Source organism: Sardina pilchardus, chromosome 7 (genome assembly GCF_963854185.1).
Source record: "Sardina pilchardus chromosome 7, fSarPil1.1, whole genome shotgun sequence".
NCBI lineage: Eukaryota > Metazoa > Chordata > Actinopteri > Clupeiformes > Clupeidae > Sardina > Sardina pilchardus.
Genome location: NC_085000.1, coordinates 2,439,178 through 2,457,684, shown reverse-complemented (window position 1 = coordinate 2,457,684; position 18,507 = coordinate 2,439,178). Strand labels below are relative to the sequence as shown.

At 41.5% G+C, this 18,507-nt stretch overlaps 2 protein-coding genes across 2 annotated transcripts; both read right to left on the bottom strand.

The window, feature by feature from the left end:
• Nucleotides 1–7: 7 nt before the first annotated feature.
• Nucleotides 8–7,694, bottom strand: LOC134087085 (proteasomal ubiquitin receptor ADRM1-like). The gene is made up of 10 exons (XM_062540310.1): nt 7,621–7,694; nt 6,529–6,748; nt 6,251–6,367; nt 6,015–6,138; nt 5,723–5,809; nt 5,404–5,485; nt 4,550–4,797; nt 3,515–3,672; nt 2,026–2,128; nt 8–244 (listed from the first exon to the last, which is right to left on the bottom strand). The coding sequence occupies exons 2-10, from the start codon at nt 6,736–6,738 to the stop codon at nt 141–143; spliced, it is 1,233 nt and encodes a 410-aa protein (XP_062396294.1). The 5' UTR covers nt 6,739–6,748; nt 7,621–7,694; the 3' UTR covers nt 8–140.
• Nucleotides 7,695–8,687: 993 nt separating this feature from the next.
• LOC134088162 (uncharacterized) lies at nt 8,688–13,482 on the bottom strand. The gene is made up of 3 exons (XM_062542086.1): nt 13,375–13,482; nt 10,704–10,796; nt 8,688–10,384 (listed from the first exon to the last, which is right to left on the bottom strand). The coding sequence occupies exons 2-3, from the start codon at nt 10,766–10,768 to the stop codon at nt 9,529–9,531; spliced, it is 921 nt and encodes a 306-aa protein (XP_062398070.1). The 5' UTR covers nt 10,769–10,796; nt 13,375–13,482; the 3' UTR covers nt 8,688–9,528.
• Between the last annotated feature and the right edge of the window lie 5,025 nt (nt 13,483–18,507).

Genomic DNA, 18,507 nt, shown 5'->3' with positions numbered 1-18,507 from the left:
GACAATATCACTTATAAGTTATATTTATTTGGACCACACACACAAACACATCATCTTGGAACACTTTGTCACAATCCACTGAAACACTCCGAGGACACAGGGGAGGAGGAGGAGTTACAGAAGCCAGGTGAGGGAGGAGCCTAATCTAAACTCATATCTTCGTCATCGTCCTTCTTGTCTTTAGGCTCACCGTCTTCGTCTGACTTGCCATCGCTCTCCATAGCTTTAGCAAACGCCTCCACGTCTGTGTGTGAGGAAGAAAAATTAAAAAGCAAGTCCTTATTTTGGGAAAGGCATGGAAAAAGGCAGCCACTCAGTTGAGTACTGTATTAAGGTCAGATACCATAGCAAATATATGGCAGAGGATCCTGTCGTATGCACCAGTCATGGTAGTTATAGATGGTAAAACTATTCATAGTATTTAGATAAAGAAGCAGTGCAAGGATGGGTGGGTGCAGGATCCAGCACATCTGTATCTAAAAGAGTAAGAGATGATCCACAGATCAGATAGCTCCCATTCACAGTGTTTAATTACAAACACAAAGTGGGAGCTATCTGGTGTATGGATCATATCCTCTTCTTTTGGATACGTGGTATTTACAGGAAATACTAAATAGACTTGCTTGGCGCCGACTTGCGCCTTTGGTTTGGCTGCCTTGGTGATGCTGGCGCTCTGTTACAGTTTTTGCCTATTGCTTACACACGTTTTGCAGAATTTGGCTCATTATTTCAAAACTCTACACACAGCTATATAACACATAGCACTTGGGGATAAACAACTCACATCTATGCCAAAATGAAACACTGCAATCAAAACATAACACTCCTTTCTAAAAACTAAATTCTTGCAACAAAACTATACACACAAGCACCATTTGAATTACCCTTATATCACCAGTAACACACTGATGCACTTTATAGAAAACACTGCCGTCTGTGTTTCTGTTTTTGTATTTTATCTGGTCATTTTCTCAGACCTCATCTTCTGTAAAAACTCAAAAGTAGATTTTCTGCAGTAATCAAAACAAGAGTTTTCACAAAAAACAAACTTTCTTACAGATATAAAGAGAAATAGAAAAGTCAAATATAGCAACAAAACAAAAGTAAAAAAAAAATACTGGATCATTTGCGATTGAAAAAAACAGCAAAATATATATTGGTTTTGCATGTGTGTGTGTGTGTGTGTATGTGTGTGTCTGTGTCTGTGTATGTCTGTGTGTGTGCACATGTGCGTGTGAGTGTGTGTGTGTGTGTGTGTGTGTGTGTGTGTGTGTATATGTGCATGTGAGTGTGTATGTGGTGTGTATGTGGTGGGGGCTGGGGTGGGGGGTGGGAGGTGCAATATCATACACACATACAATGGGGGGGATTGATCCCCAATGTCTCCACATGCCTCTTGCCACATTGCCTGCAGAAGAGGTACTGTATGCGGGCGTGTGGTTGGCGGTCATTTACTCTCCACCACCATGCAGATCTCCTCAATTGCATTTAGGGGCTGTAAGGGGGCAGGTATACAACTTTTGATATATGAATTGTCTCCATGCTTGCAAAGTTCTCAAAATGGCTTACTGGAGGCCTATTTGTAGTGTTATGGTTCAGACCGATTGGTGCTCTGTTTTCTGTGCACGTGTTTTCAGGTGTATAAGTAAGTGCCTACAATTGCCAGATGAGTTTTACATTTTGAACAAAGTGTTTTCCCAATGATACCAGAGGATTTTGTTTTTGCACAAAGTGTCTAATGTAAGAAAACGTGTGTAGTGTTTCGCAAAAAGTGTTTTGCAGAATTGCAAACAATGTGCAAAGCAGAGAATGTGTTTAAGCTATGGTTACACTGTGTGTAAAGTATAATACAAGAGGTTGAGGTATTGAGGCTTTGGTGTAAGCATTTGATTTTAGTGTGTAAGCAATAGGCAAAAACTGTAATAGCCTCTTTCTTTTTCATCACCAAGTCAAATTCCTGTGTACTCAATACTATTGGCCAATAAAGCTATCCTGTATAGATCAGTATTGGAGAGGAAGACTAACCTCCTTTGTTCGCTGCGTCCACTGCTTCTGAGGGAAGGCCGAACTGGTTCATGAGTGGCCCAAGCTGACCAGATGCCAGAGCACTACTGAACATGCTCATCGCCTGATCAGGTAGAGAGGGACACAGTCAGCAACACATGGCAACAACAGTCAAACTTTATCAGCATGCATAGTATCCTGGATCCATGAAATAAGTGGCCTTTTAAAATAAAAAACTGTCTGTCCCTATGTTAACCCTATGTGTTAGATTCCCATAGGGTTACATACAGTAGGGGTGCCAATATTTTTGACCCCAGTATTTTGGGAAGAACATTTATTTATTTATTTATGATACATTATTCATTCACAAAGAAAATTGGTGTCCTTAAATGTTCCTCATTTTATTACTTAAGCCATTAAAACTCAATTTCCAAAAGATGATTTTATATTCCTCTTTTTTAGTCAACTTTAGCATGGGTGCCAACAATGTCAGCCATTACTGTACTTATTTGAAGTGTGCAAGTAGGCATTTTGAGACAGAGCCATAGTATTCATGAAGAAGTGCAATGATGCAAAGAAGTGCAATGGCTGGTCTGATGTGACTGAATAAAAATGACAGACGGAACAGTAGGTGCTTATCCAATTATCTACCTACTGGGACAATGGGGGACTAGGAATGCATCATGAGGAAAAGTACAATACGAATTCCATTGCATAAATCAGTAGCACATAACCTTATTGTGAAATATCTGTGAACAGAGAGGTAAGGGCACTAACAGCTATGCAAATCATATTCATAGCCTAGTGAATATCAGGCAAACATAGAGCCCATTTTGTCTGGTAGAAATGCCTTTAAAATACAGCTTTTTATATTCCAGTTCCACAAGTCCGATTTAATTCCAGAATGTTTGATTGCATGCAGTGTAAGCCCTCTGGCACAGTTTCCGCGCGTAGGAAATGCAAGAACTGAACGACTCTCTGCAGTTCTCTTCTGGAGGAAATGGGCACACTTGGTAATTGATTGGGATGGGTGAACTGCTCACCAACTTAAACTTTCAATAAGTCTGTATGTTTTGTTGTAGTAAAAGTGTCAAATCAAAGATTTCACTTGCACTACCTTGCTCTCTGTTAGGTACTTTTATTTTGCTGTGGGAGAGGAGCAGAACTGCTGGAGTTGAGAGCATGTTTATAGGAGTGTGTGCATGTGTACTCATACTGTACATGTCATGACAAGAGCTATGAGGGATAATATGCATGCCTGTAAGTGTTTGTGTGTGTGCCCATGCCTTTTGTAATTAATATGGTAATATGTCTGAGGGTGTAGACATGGCATGTGCATACCTGTTTTAAGGGTAAGAATGGGAGTGTGGATGGGTATACTGGTGTGTGCACGAGTGTGTGTCTGCTAATGTGTGGATGTGTGTGTGTGTGTGTGTGTGTGTGTGTGTGTGTTGTCTGTTCATGCATGTGTGTGTGTATGTGTGTATGTGTGTGTGCACATGACATGTACCTGCTGGAACTGCGGCGAGGTGAGTGTGTTGTGGAGCTCGTCGGCGCTCTGCAGCAGGGACTCCCCTGAGGGCAGGTAGGGCAGGAGCCGCTGCTGCACCTCTGCGTTGGCCAGGATAGGAGCCATCACCTCCGGGGTCAACACACTCGCCAGATCCACTGCACAGGGAGCAATACAACACGTCATTCTTATTCTTTTTTTATAATTCATTATTATTTTACCGTGTTTTATGTTTTCTATTTTTATTATCATCTTTACCTTTCAAATTATTATTTGACTACTGCCCTTCTATGCTTTTATTTGTCATTGCTGCTTGTTTTTGTTGATGTAAACCACACTGAATGACCTCTGCGTATGGAAGGTGCTATTTAAATAAACTTGACTTGACTTGACTCAGGCACAACACATATAAAAATAACTCATTTTACAGAAGAGTTTTAGTATTAGAGAAGAATTCTGACTTTTTTGACAGAAATATAATTTAGGGCAGCACTGTGGCCTTGGGTCCAGGTTTGAGTCTGACCCGGGTCATTTCCTGTCTTCTCCCTAATGAATGGACTGGTGCTTCAGTCATGGAGGATGATGGTGAAGCTAGTCAGTAAATACAACTAAGATCATTAATCATAACATAAGATAACTGATTTGATAAATTTAGAAGGCATAGCAGAGAGAGAAATAATCTGGATTGATGAGACACTTCTTGGAAGACACTTCTTGGAAGAGGTGCGTTCAAACACGGACGAACGTTCGCAAACAGCTTTCTGTTTGCCTTGAGTTTTCCACGAACATTTGCGAACACTCGTCCGCAAATGTTTGAAGTAGTTCTCCGCAAACATGGGCGGAGAGTTACCGTCCAGATGAGAATGTTCACACAAAATCGTCCAAATGTATCTATTCTGACAAATACGTTTGCCGCAAACGTGCAAGGAATTTGAACGTGCATCAGTTCTTTCACAAGCCCTCATGTAGCTGGCAGACGGAGATCCTTCCTCCCCCTCCCCCTCCCCCCCCCCCCCCCCTCACGGTCATCCTCACCTCCCTGGCCACTGGCGGGCACGTTCATGGTGGCCAGGATGCTCTGGAGGTCGCTCAGCTGGATGGGCTGGGTGGGGCTGGCAGCCCCTGCAGCCGGGGCAGGGCCTGATGGCGTGGTGGGCGTAGCGGCCGGAGACGCCGCGGAGGTGGCCGAGGGAGTGGTGGGTGTAGTGGGCACCTGGGAGGAGCCCAGGCGGGTGGCGGCCGAGGTGGAAGAGGGCGTGACGGCGGTGGACTGACTGCGAGAGCTACGGGGAGGGAAGGAAGAAGGGAGGGAGGGAAAGAGATGACAAAAGATGAGAAAAGAAAATGAGAATAGATGGCTATGGTTATGGTATTTAGCAGATGCTTTGGTCCAAAGTAACATACAAATAACAACAATACAATAGTCACATTTAACAGTAAACAATTTAAAGTTTAGTAATACTACATTAAGGAGAATAGCCATAATAAACAACAATGTAAATTCAATTCAATCAATAGCTTCATGAAAATAACCAAATATTACAATATACAAACCATAACTCATAGTCAATGAGAAGAGATTAACAACGATTGACAAAAGACAGCCAATGACAAGAGATTAACGACAACTAGCGAAAGATAGTCAATGAGAAGAGATTAACAACGATTGACAAAAGACAGCCAATGACAAGAGATTAACGACAACTAGCGAAAGATAGTCAATGACAAGAGACTAACGACGATTGACAAAAGATAGACAATGAAAAGAGATTAACGACAACTGACGAAAGATAGTCAATGACAAGAGACTAACGACGATTGACAAAAGATAGCTTCATTACATCTTGCAGCAGAGTGTCATGATGTGGACAGCACAAACTGTACTGTACCTGGATGAGGAACTGCTGGTAGCTCCAGCTCCACTGCCCAGTAAACTTGCCAAGCCTGGACCTGCTAAAGCTCCCAGGCCACCTGGAGAAACAGACGGTGGGAGGGAGAGGGAGGGGAGTAGGGGGATTCATTTCGACTTGATGTAGCCGTCTGCAGCCATCTTAAAATGACTGCATTACGTGATCATTTCTAAGATTCTGATACGTTTTCAAACCGGAAATGTGCATATATGATGAGATTTGAAATAATGCTTTGTTTAAGCCAACTGATGTTGAACATTGAATAAGGATATGATTGGTACATTTTCTGATTACCCACCAAGGCCTCCCAGTCCAGTTGGTCCAATCAGCTGCATCAGCTGGTTATGACTCATATTACCCAAAAGGCTTTGCAAGCCACCTTCTCCTAGAGGGAAGAGAGACCTCTTTAGCGTGCAACCCCACTCACCCAAATGTATCTGAATGGATCAAGCAATCTGTGTTGTTTGTGTTATACAAGAGTCAAATCAAATGATATAATGTAAACAGGGGACAATTAACTCACAGACACACACACACACACACACACAAATACAAAAAGACAAAAGACATAAACAGCGCTCCATCCATACCTCCCAGAGCAGATAGCTCGTGGCTGCCACTGCCTCCGCTGCCCAGCGCTCCAGGCATGGGAGGGTTGTTCAGGTACTCGTTCACCTTCCGGCAGTGCTCCTCATCCTTATCCGTCTTGGGCTCCTAGGGGTGGTGGTGTAGCCAGAGGGGGACAAACATTAAAAGTTGCAGAATTTTTACCAACGTGGCATATGTTGATTTTAGTTTTTGGCAAGAACGGCAAGCTTTTTCTTACCTGCATCCAGAAAAAAAGGCGCTTGGAGCCAGCTTTGAACTTGAGCACATAAACACGCCCTGTGGTGCACTGGGTAACTCTCTTGAACTCACAGTCATCAGGGAAAATTATGAGGTCCTGCAGGGGAGATCAGATTTTAGACAGTCCTTCTAAATGTATACTTTATTCTATATGAGGCCAAGCATCATCAGATCATTTAAAGTCTTACAAATAATGACGGATCATAGTTCAATCTTGAAAGATGTCAAATGCCTGGAGGGTGCACTGAACGCACTCACATCATCAACGTTTCCAGTCGTCCGGTCCTTCCAGCAGAAATGAATCAGGGAGTCGTCTGTTTGCTGGATGTAGACTTGACCCTTTCGCTTGTCAGGGGTCACGGTGCTCCCCTTCAAAGTCATTTTTCCGGCCCGGAATTCCACCAAGTATTTACTGGAGGATCCACGAGAACCGGACACCAAGCTTGGAAACAACGCTCCAGACGACATTGTATTGTTTCTGAAACAAACAAGCAACAACAACACAGTTTTAAAGAAACCAGTCTGAAATAGTTATTTGACACCTAGTCCTCAACTAAACGTCATCAGTAAACAAAGGTAATTTCAGCACCCACATCTCCTGTATTACTTGGAAAACAAACATGGCTCCTTTCTTCTCTTTTCATATTATCCCTTAATCTATTCCAATAACACTTTAATTTGTATTAATTTAATAGGTGTGGTGGGACGGTGTGTGTCTGGTTCTTGTAACACTATTCTTGTAACACTATTATGTGAAACATGTAGCCAACCCGTGAGTGCAGTACACAAAATAAATGCCATGCACCTTCGAGAATTGCTAAAGATGACAACCACGACGCACAGATCTATAAACCCACAGAAGTCGATGAAGGTAAGGCTATGTTTATGATCGACTAACTGAGACTCACACATCATGATGATGATGCATGATTTAACACTAGCCACCACCAAGCTAGCTACAGTAGATTTCACATAGTCGCACTTTGTGCAACCCGCAACACAACGTTACAAGTCCATTTCCTCCATCAACAAATGAAGACGTTCTAGCATTTCAAGACATGACTCAGACTCAAACGCCAATCCACGCGCACATCGGCAACATACACTTCCGAGACATCTCTGTTGACAAATCTGCTGACACGTATCGTTAGCTATCTAGCTACCTAGAGATGCGTTAACACAATTAGGGTACAGGGGTTAGCAAGTGTAAACCTTAAAGACAGCAAGCAAGACCACTGAAATTACTTTTGCATCCCTAACATTAATGTTTACGATCTAACCAACAAAACCAATGACGCAGATATAAACTAAATTGCATGATTACGCCCAATAATTAAACTGCATACTTACAGTACACTTAAAGATGATTTACTTAAGCAGTAGACTACCGTTAGCCGCAGTCACATCAAGTAAACTATGCAATGTTTCTGGGCTGGCCTCAATGGCGATTGGTTGGTTATTCGAGTGCATTCGTCCTATTGGCTACATAGATGTCAGTAATGCCTAAGGAGGCCGACCCACCTAGTTTGGTGGAGGAGGATTGCTGCGTCACTGATAGCCTACTGTATACAGTATGCCATGGGTCAACGATGTTTCCATTTGTTTCACACACAGGAAAGCTCTGCTACTTTGTGCACGCATTGCCACTGTCTAATGTTGGATAGGTGTGTTGTACTGGTTGAGGATCTCTTCAGTGGAAATATTGCAAGATGAAACTTGTATGGAAACAGGAGCTATCAGTAGATGCTTTATTGTCATGCAATAAATCATAAGCCTGTAGTTGGGGAAAATAATATATTATAATTATATGATTAAAACCATGACAAGTATATATACATGGCACTGATAATACTGAAAACCTGCATCTGAGTGTTGATTTCTTCCTGGATCTCTCTTCATGGAATCATCATCTTTAGTTAGCAAGGTTGTCCCTTGCTCCCCAGATCTCTGTGATGAACAGATATCACTGTGATGGGAGGCCCGGGACTGCTCCATGAAATACATACCTCCTTAAACGAGTTCCACTTCTAAAAACATGCCCATCATTACCGTTAAGTTCTCTTGGACCATTTGAGAAAAGAGTAAAAGTGGTCAACACACATTTAAAAACATTCAAGGAATTAAATGACATTCATCAAAACCTGAGGCTGGTTCATTATGACTTGTGTTGTGGAAAAGTTATAATTTTGAAAGAAAAAAGAGTACAAAAGAAATCAAAATCATTTGCAAAAAAGAAAGTGAAAGTGAATAAAGTAACACGCTTTATCTTCTTCATGCACCTTTGCAGTCATTTATTTGCTCACCTAATATCCCCACATTCCTGTAAACCACCTGACTCACTGGAATGAGTCCACATGATGGTGTACAACAGATGTGATACAATACAATTTTCATTGAAGATTTTCGTTATAAAAATATATCCAATTTGCATATGGTAAAATAAAACACTAATTATCTTTTGAATCACATTTATATAAGGCACAAACGAATCATTTTGTACAGCAGTATAAATTAACCAAAATACCAGACACTGTAAATGTGTCCTGAAAATCAAATGCAACCTGGAGCTGCACTCTTTAGAGACCTCTAGGGGCAATATTGTAGAAAATAAATCTCTATGTGCAAACTGGAGCACCTGGTCCATGTCAGCTGTACAAAGCTACCCTCTATCTATTTTCACTGAAACTAGCTTGTGAGTAAAAATAATCAAGATATGGGTATGTTCAGTGTGTCTTTTTTTTTATTTTTTTTTAAAGGTTATTTTTTGGGCTTTTTATGCATTTAATTGGACAGGACAGTAGAGAGAATGACAGGAAGCAGGTGGGAGAGAGAACTGGGGTGGGATCCGGAAAGGACCACGGGGCGGGAATCGAACCCGGGTCGCCGGCGTGCGATGCAGGTGCCCCAGCCAGTTGCGCCACGGCTGGGGCCATGTTCAGTGTGTCTTGACACACTCTGTTTCTCCTCCACTGCGACCCAGAAATATATCAACAACTATTGCATGGATTGTGATATAATTTGGTCCAGACAGACATGTTCCCTTCAGGATGAATTATATAACATGGATGTGTCATGTTTGCACTGAATTTTAATCTTATATTATTAGCCTTAGCCGTACCACACCTAAATATCAGTATAGCATTGTTGTTGTAATAGATTTCTCCTGTTCTGAATTTCAGTTCAATGTTTTCTCATTCAGTTGTCCACAACTTTGTGTCCACCAAGAAATGAAGGATATCTAACCACCAAATCAACGCTTCAAAGAACTATGCATGATTCATTGAGCATGTCTGGTGAAACTGTCATTATGGTGTTGTCAATAGTGTAGGCATACTGCTTCTTTAGTTGCTCCTTGTCAAATTTCTGTCCAGCAGATTGATCACCTAGACAGGCACATAAGTGGACAGTGGCTTTAAACCTGGAGGACAGGAGAACAAGGGACAGGGCCAACATGACGACAGAGAACTGAACACTTTCACTTTCCTCTCCTGGGAGAATGAACGGGATGACAATGCGGTTTCTGCCTGGTTGGCCATGTTTTTTTGTGCAAAGTCCATAGTTTTCCCACACACCATCATCTGGTCGAAGTGGGCTAACGGTGATGTTTGGGATCTTGCATCCTCCAGCGTTCTTCATTGAGTTCCAGTGGTCTGGCAGTTTGACAGGTTGATGCATTTCATCAGGAATTGTACAGCCTTTTGCTTTCCTGCAGCAGAAAACTCTGTGTTGAGGTTTTATTTTGCCTGTTGCAATACCGTATACATCACCACATGTGACACAGTTCCAGGGAGCATACAGGACCACATCAGTGATGGTGGGTAGAGGCAGCAGACAGCTGGCTGGAATCATGAAGTCTCTGATTGCTCCGTGTGCCACAAAGGTGATGTGAACATTGTCACTGTGGTTCTTCTTTTCCTCCTCATCAATGTGTTTTTTCCAGAAATTAAACATGTCTACAAGTTTGCTGAAGTTGTCAGACTCGTCATTTTCTCTCAGCCACTGCAGAACAGTGAAATTCTTGCAGTTTTCTATTGCAACCTTTATCAATCTGTCCCTTTCATCTGATTGTCTTTTGCATTTTGCAAGCAGTAACTGTAAATTAAGTTGCGCCTTTCTGAAAAAAGATGGTAAGGGGGAAAAATGTGAGGCCAATTGCACATACAACTGTCTCTAGATAGTTATATGAGGTGACAATATGAACTTAAAAGGCATTATACAGTGGATTAATGAACCTTTATTCATTTTTATTTGCTTGCTAATTCAGGTTAGCCTGCCATGTGTATATAGTCTAGATTTGTCATTATCTCTAAGTTTGAAATCCCACTAAAAGTGAAATGATCAGGAGTCACAGAGAACATTTTATATTCTACATCATCCTCCTAATGTTAGTCCTATCAAAAGAAAAAGAACATTCCTGCATTTTCAATACTCACAGTAACTCCAAATGGGCCTGTAAGAGTCTCCGAGTAATGTCTGTCACAGTTTCACAGTTATTCATACTTAGTGATATATCCAGTTCTTACAAGCTAGAAAAGAATAACAAACAACAAGACTTTGTTAATACCAAAACTAAACAAGTAACTTCGCTAATGTAGTTCAGCATAAAATACAGTACTGAAGTGGCAAATCATCTGTTTCTGTTAGTTTGACACTCACATTCTCTCATACTCACACACACGCACGCACTCTCTCTCTCTCTCTCTCTCTCTCACACACACACACACACACACACACACACAGACACAGACACACACACACACACACACACACACACACACACACATGCTCTCTCTCACTTCTGGCATTCTGTTTTTGATGACCTCATGTACTGCGGATGCACAAACTCTGTAGGTGCTGTCTGGGCGAGAACTCTCTAGATGAGCAAGATTTACAACCAAAATGGGTTACTTTTCATAATGTGTTATACAATCAATCTTGTATACAACTGTTTGATTGTTCTCATTGGATGTTCTTCTCCATGTTGATGCACTCATGTCAATCATTACTTTGATACATGTAAAAAAAGGCCATCCAGTCTGATATGCATACTGGGTGATTCCAGTAATGAACTTGAAGCTTTTGAGAACATTGTGTCAGTGTTGGTGTGTCTTATTGCTTCCCAGGGCTGCCTCTGGATCAATACCTCTCCTTGAACCTTGAGCTGCAGTTCATGCAGTGCTTACAACTACAATACGGGAACACAATTATTCATTTTCAACTATAAAGAGTATTCGCCCCCTTGGATATTTTCTGATTCAACCTCTTGGATATTCATGGAATGATCCAGCACTATTTGTCATCCACTGGCAAGCTATAGAGGCATATTGCTGTCCAGTTGTCCCTTCATTTATATTGCCCAAGCACAAAGCAGAGAATGTGCTTATGCACAGACTGTACCAGATCAATGGATAAGCTACATGATTTAGTGGTTTAGATGAAAATCTTAGACAGTGTGACTGGTGTAGTGTGGTGTGGTGATGGATGTAGTGTGGTATGGTGACTGGTGTGGTGTGGTGTGGTGATGGGTTTAGTGTGGTATGGTGACTGGTGTGGTGTGGTGTGGTGATGGGTGTAGTGTGGTATGGTGACTGGTGTGGTGTGGTGTGGTGATGGGTGTAGTGTGGTATGGTGACTGGTGTGGTGTGGTGTGGTGATGGGTGTAGTGTGGTATGGTGACTGGTGTGGTGTGGTGTGGTGATGGGTGTAGTGTGGTCTGGTGTGGTGTGGTGTGGTGATGGGTGTAGTGTGGCATGGTGACTGGTGTGGTGTGGTGTGGTGTGGTGTGGTGTGGTGATGGGTGTAATGTGGTATGGTGACTGTCCTGGTGTGGTGTGGTGTGGTGATGGGTGTAGTGTGGTGTGGATGACTGGGGTATGTGATGTGGTGATTGGTGTAGCGAATAACTGGCACAACCGGTAGAGCTTGTTATCTAAATAAAACTACCAGGATAAGATTAGTATTGTCATGACAGAAATCCCCACACACCTCTCAGACCACAACACAATTCCTGTAAACCAGCTGATGTACCTTCATTGAGCATTACTCAACAGTAGAGATCAGAGGCTACAACTTAACCCTTCACAGACTGCATGGGCATTCCATTGCAATAAGACCAACTGAAAATGAAACCTGGCGTTTTTCTAGGCTGATTTGACATGGAACTACACTCTCATCTGGCGTAATAATCAAGGCAACTTGCACACTACTGGCACTACTACTGCTTGTTGTCTATGGGGACTATTTTCAGATGCTGTGTACGATATCACTGCGCCTATGGTACGTTTGCAAGTTGCCTTGATTATTACGCCAGATGAGAGTGTAGTTCCATGTCAAATCAGCCTAGAAAAACGCCAGGTTTCATTTTCAGTTGGTCTTATTGCACTTTCTAACTTGAGAGGAGACACGTTTTAAATGGGGAAATTACCAGAAATCTTAGTCACTTTTAAACATGAAGCTAGCAGGCGAGAAGCTAATGGTCTAATCCGATTCAATGATCTATGCTAGGCTGAAGCTAAAAGTTGTATCGCCAGACTCACAGAATGGCTGGATGAATGAGAACAAGGTAAATATTGATTGTTTTGCTCGAGGGGAGGTGGAAAATGAGCGTATTTCCAAAAATGGCAGAATATCCCTTTAATGATCTGACATCTCAGTGAGAGCTGTGTAGACAGTGAGATAGGGTTTCACACTTAACTGGTCTAATGGTGTAATTATATATTAACTGGTCTAATGGTGTAATTATATATTAACTGGTCTAATGGTGTAATTATACATTAACTGGTCTAATGGTGTGAATCGTGTGATCATACATTAACTGGTCTAATGGTGGGATTATAGACTCAAGCATCAGCGCTCATTGTATCTTCAATTCACTTGAGTCATTTACACTGGTTTAGGTACCAACAATAATCATCACACATGCAGTGTCCAAACACTAAACACCTGCAAACTGCACACACAGATCTGTATTGCATACATGTGTTATCAAAAGCATCTTCATGCTAACAGTTTCTCAAAATGCAGACTCACACACGTAATATTATGCGTAATATAGGCCTACTGACATGTGGTGAAAATGTTTTTTAAGTCTTTATACTATCTTACCTGCTGTGGATCATCACTGATTAGTCCACCATGAAAATATTAAAGTCTGAAACTAAACTATAGATTATTAGTTTGTGCCGACACGACGAGCCAGTAATGTTATTGTGTAGCTTTTGGCTGATGTTTATATTATGCCAGAGTGAAAGAGAAAGAAGCACAGTAGCCAAAAAAGTACCTCTGGAATCAACGGGATTTTCCCTCTCCCACAGACAGCATTGGTCACGTCGTCTCTCATGACGACTGTGTCTTGTGTCTTCTGCATTTTCAATGTGCAGTGCAGAAGATAGTGATCTGCTCTCAGTGCACTCATGCCAGGCTCATAACTGTGTAGCCCATGTATTTAGGTATGCATATTCTGTACTTTATACACTATGAAATACAAATACAAGGGGACTGTTTTTGTCATGAACAGTAGATTGAGGGGCTGTGGGTTTCCCTTAGGGCTGCTGATTAGTGACCTTGTTGATCTGGCTCTTTTTCTGATGACAGGCCTGGAGATCACACATTTGGTAGCATCTGAATTTACTGGTGTGCATCCTGTCCCACATATTAATGGGATTTCATAGGTCAAGAGTTGTTCAGTGTGATATAAATAATGTTTTTTAATGAAATTATAAAATAATTAATGAATAAATGTTATTATAAGAGTCTATAACTAGTCTATAACATACCATGGCAATACACTTATATTGTGCAGTACACAGTGAGTTCAGTATGGAGGATGGAGGACAGGTCAATTCTAATTCAGAATGTCAGGATGACACTTGCTACAGTGCAGCACCCAGATTAGGCTGGACCCTCTGCCCAGCCTCCCTAAATCCATAATTGAACTCATGGTCAATCAACGTGGCCCATAGATGGTTCCTTTTACTTCCTCTCCGATGAGTCTCCATTCGCTTTCTTCACACGGCTGCCATGTGTAAGCCAAAAGGACGCTATGAGGTACATTGACTATATCATTAACGTGCTCTCTACCCACCACCTACTGGCGAATGCATAGAACACAACAATCCTGGTTGGCGTAACCCATGGCCTCGTTTTGGTTTACAATGGCCGCTGTGTGAATAAGGTGAATTGTTGCCCAACCCAGACACCTAACCTGTGGCCTATTCATGTTGCCCAGGCATGAAGCTGTGGAGCGAGTGGAGCTAATGATAGACACACCCTGTAGATCTGAGTTTGATATTCTAATACACATACAAATGCGTTCCCTTAAACCAGCTGATGTTCTGTCACTGAGCCGTGCGTCACAGCATTGTTCAACATAACATAGAGATCTGAGACTGCAGCTTATAAAGGCTTGAAAAACAAACCGCCTATTTGGACTGTCATAAAATAGGTTTGTAAACCTATTGTAAACCACTTGACAAACGGAAGCTGAGATTATTGTACATTTTAATATGTTTAATTTAAATGAGGAGCAAAACCGGGTGACACAGGAAGATTATACAACTTTTATTTAAGATTTTTGTTGTAAAAACATATCTGAATGATATGTCTTGATTAGTTTGGCATTTACCGGCCCAAAAACTAAACATTTGTGAACCATTCAAAAGATATTTACATACTTAATTGTGAACACAAAGTGTCAGACTCTATAAAACACATATCTATAGCACTCATAGTCAACACTTTCCTGGACTAAAGTGTCTGTTAGTCATCACATAAAACACTGATTTACATAAGATAAGATAAAACGCTAATTTACTAAACACAAGATAAAACACTAATGATCTTTTAGATTACATTTAAGACATAGATTCTAGTCACTGAGAACAGCTGTTTGTATAACCAAGAAAGAGAAACCAAAACTGTAAATGTGTCCTGAAAATCAAATGCATCCTGGTGCTGCACTCTTTAGAGACCTCTAGGGGCAATATTCTAGAAAATAAATCTCCATGTGCAAATTGGACCACCTGGTCCATGACAGTTGTACACAGCTACTCAATTATCACTGAGTGAGGTTGATTCTGAGGCCTGTAACCAACTTGTGGGTAAAAATAATCCTGAAGGTTTGTTCAGTGTTTTATAGCCATACAAATCTACAAATCATAGTGTCTGTCTTTCCTCCACTGTGGTCCATAAATATCTCAAGAACTATTACATGGGTTGTTATATGATTAGTCATGGTCCCTTCAGGATGAATTTATCTCATGCCATCAATCGGCCATACCTGCTAAATATCAAAATAGTAGCATTGTCATTGTCATTGTCCTGTACTGAATTTCAGTTCAATGTTTCCTCATTCAGTTTTGGCCATGTCTAACCACCAGACCAACACTTAAAAGAATTGTGTGCACTTCATTGAGCAGGTCTGGGGAAAAGTTATGGTGGATGCCTAACTAATGCTTCAAATGATCTATCTATATTTTGAGCACATTGACGGAAACTTTCATTACGGTGTTGTCAATAGTGTAGGCATACTGCTTCTTTAGTTGCTCCTTGTCAAATTTCTGTCCAGTAGATTGATCACTTAGACAGGCACATAAGTGGAGAGTGGCTTTAAACCTGGAGGACAGGAGAACAAGGGACAGGGCCAACATGACGACAGAGAACTGAACACTTTCACTTTCCTCTCCTGGGAGAATGAGATGAATATGCGGTTTCTGCCTGGTGGACCAAATCTTTTTGTGAGAAACTCATACTCTTTAGGATCGTCTGGTTGAAGAGGGCTAACAATGATGTTTGGGATCTTGCATCCTCCAGCGTTCTTCATTGAGTTCCAGTGGTCTGGCAGTTTCACTGGTTGATGCATTTCATCAGGAATCGTACAGCTGTTTTCTCTCCAGCAGCAAAAAATTCTGTGTTCAGGTTTTATTCTGCCTATTGCAATGCCGTATGCATCACCATTGGTGGCACAGTTCCAAGGAGCATACAGGACCACATCAGTGATGGTGGGTAGAGGCAGCAAACACCTGGCTGGAATCATGAAGTCTTTGATTGCGCCGTGTGCCCAAAAGGTGATGTGAACATTGTCATTGTGGTTCTTCTTTTCCTCCTCATCAATGTGTTTTTTCCAGAAATTAAACATGTCTACAAGTTTGTTGAAGGCGTCAGGGTCTGCATTGCCTCTCAGCCACTGCAGAACAGTTTTACTCTTGCAGTTTTCTTCTGCAACTTTTAGTAATTGTTTCCTTTCATCTGGTTGTCTGTTTTCCAAGTATTTCAAAAGTATTTTGTAAAAGTATTTTCCAAGCTGTAACAGTAAAGCTGTCAGCCAAAAAAGGCTGGGGGTAAAGAAACAGTATACTTGCATGAACAACTGTCACTGGATATGAAGAGCAATATGAATTTAAAACAAGTTCTGCAGTGTCAAAATAGATTGATAAACCTTTATTATGTTTTGTTTACTTGCTGTTTCTGATAGCCTGCCATGTGTAGCACAGACCCAATTTGGTTCTATCAACAAGTTTGCCATATAATGTTCTTCATTCTTCTTAAAGGAGAATTCCGGTGTGAAATTGAGCTTAACTGTACCGAAACATGATAAGGTGTAGGCTACTCACACGTGTTGAAGACGCACCTTCGCTCACCCCCCAGCATTCCGAACTCCGCTTGCAGTAGGCTTGAATCTATTAGATTGGGCATCATGTAGCCTATGCAGCTAAATCGCTATTTTTAAACCATTAAAAAGGTTCCAAGTAACTCCACACTGCATTGGTAGACTTCTGAGGGTCCTAACATTTAAAACGAGATACTTAGAACTTTGGAAGTGCACAGGAAGTTTATTTAAAAAGACTGTTTATTCAAGCAATACCTTCATAGAATCTCTCCGCTGGGTGCCATCTTGTGGTGAAGTCGCGATAAGTCGACTGACGAGCACGAACAGGAAAGACAGGGGGACATATTGCAAACATTTTGAGCTTTGTTACTCATCATGCTCATGTAGACAGTATAACTATATATTTCCTATGGAATTACTTTTGCAATATGTTCCCCTGTCCTTCCTGTTCGTTCGTGCTCGTCAGTCGGTTTACCGCGACTTGATTAGCCTACAAGATGGCACCCAGCGGAGAGATTCTATGAAGGTCCTGCTTGTAAACAGTCTTTTTAAATAAACTTCCTGTGCATTTCCAAAGTTCTCAGTATCTCGTTTTAAATGTCAGGACCCTCAGAAGTCTACCAATGCAGTGTGGAGTTACTTGGAACCGTTTTAATGGTTTAAAAATAGCGATTTAGCTGCATAGGCTACGTGATGCCCAATCTAATAGATTCAAGCCTACTGCAAGCTACAACACGTGTGAGTACACCTTAACATGTTTCGGTACAGTTAAGCTCAATTTCACACCGAAATTCTCCTTTAAAGTTACGTCATATTAAGACGTCATATTAAGCCCTATGGATTAAGAATAGGATGTGACTGAAGTTCATATGGGGTTAAGGCAGGTGACCCAATACTTTTGGCAATATATAGATATATGTATGTATGTACCCAGATAGCAAAACTGCACTGGGACGGAACTGGGCCACATGTACCACAACATTCGGCACGGATCTTTATAATGGACCTGATCTGGCGTCCAAACGCACATCGGTCCAAAATTGTTTTGGATCTGTTTGACGGATTTGCGGCAGATATGAACTTGCACTCGTCCAGGTCCGTCCCAGATAGCAAAACACACCTACCACGACATCCGGCACGGATCTGAATAGTGGACCTGATCCGCCGTCCAAACGCACATCGGTCCAAAATTGTTTTGGATCCGTTTAACTGATCTGGTGGCAATAAGGGCTGAGACTGCTCCCAACAAACAAGATAACGTCCCGGCGTTGATTCAGAGCTTTTTAAAAAACGTATTTTGTCACTGCGACGTAAAAAGAGGAAAAATCGAATTTCACCCAACTACCTGTTCACCGTTTAGCATTTGCGCCATGGAGATAACCCAAGTCAATCTGTCACGAGCGTGTGGCGTTAGGATACTATTTATGTGATTGAAACAGCTGTCAGCATTGGTAAGCAGTAATTGGCATACAGTAATGATTTGCAATTAAGCCTACGTCTAGTATTTCATTTCACACATTTATTTAGCTTACCTGTGGGTGCGGCTTGGAGATTGATGATCACATCCAGATGAATAAAAATTAGATCAGTTAGCTGGGTATTTATACCCGGTTAGGTCTAATACTTTCACG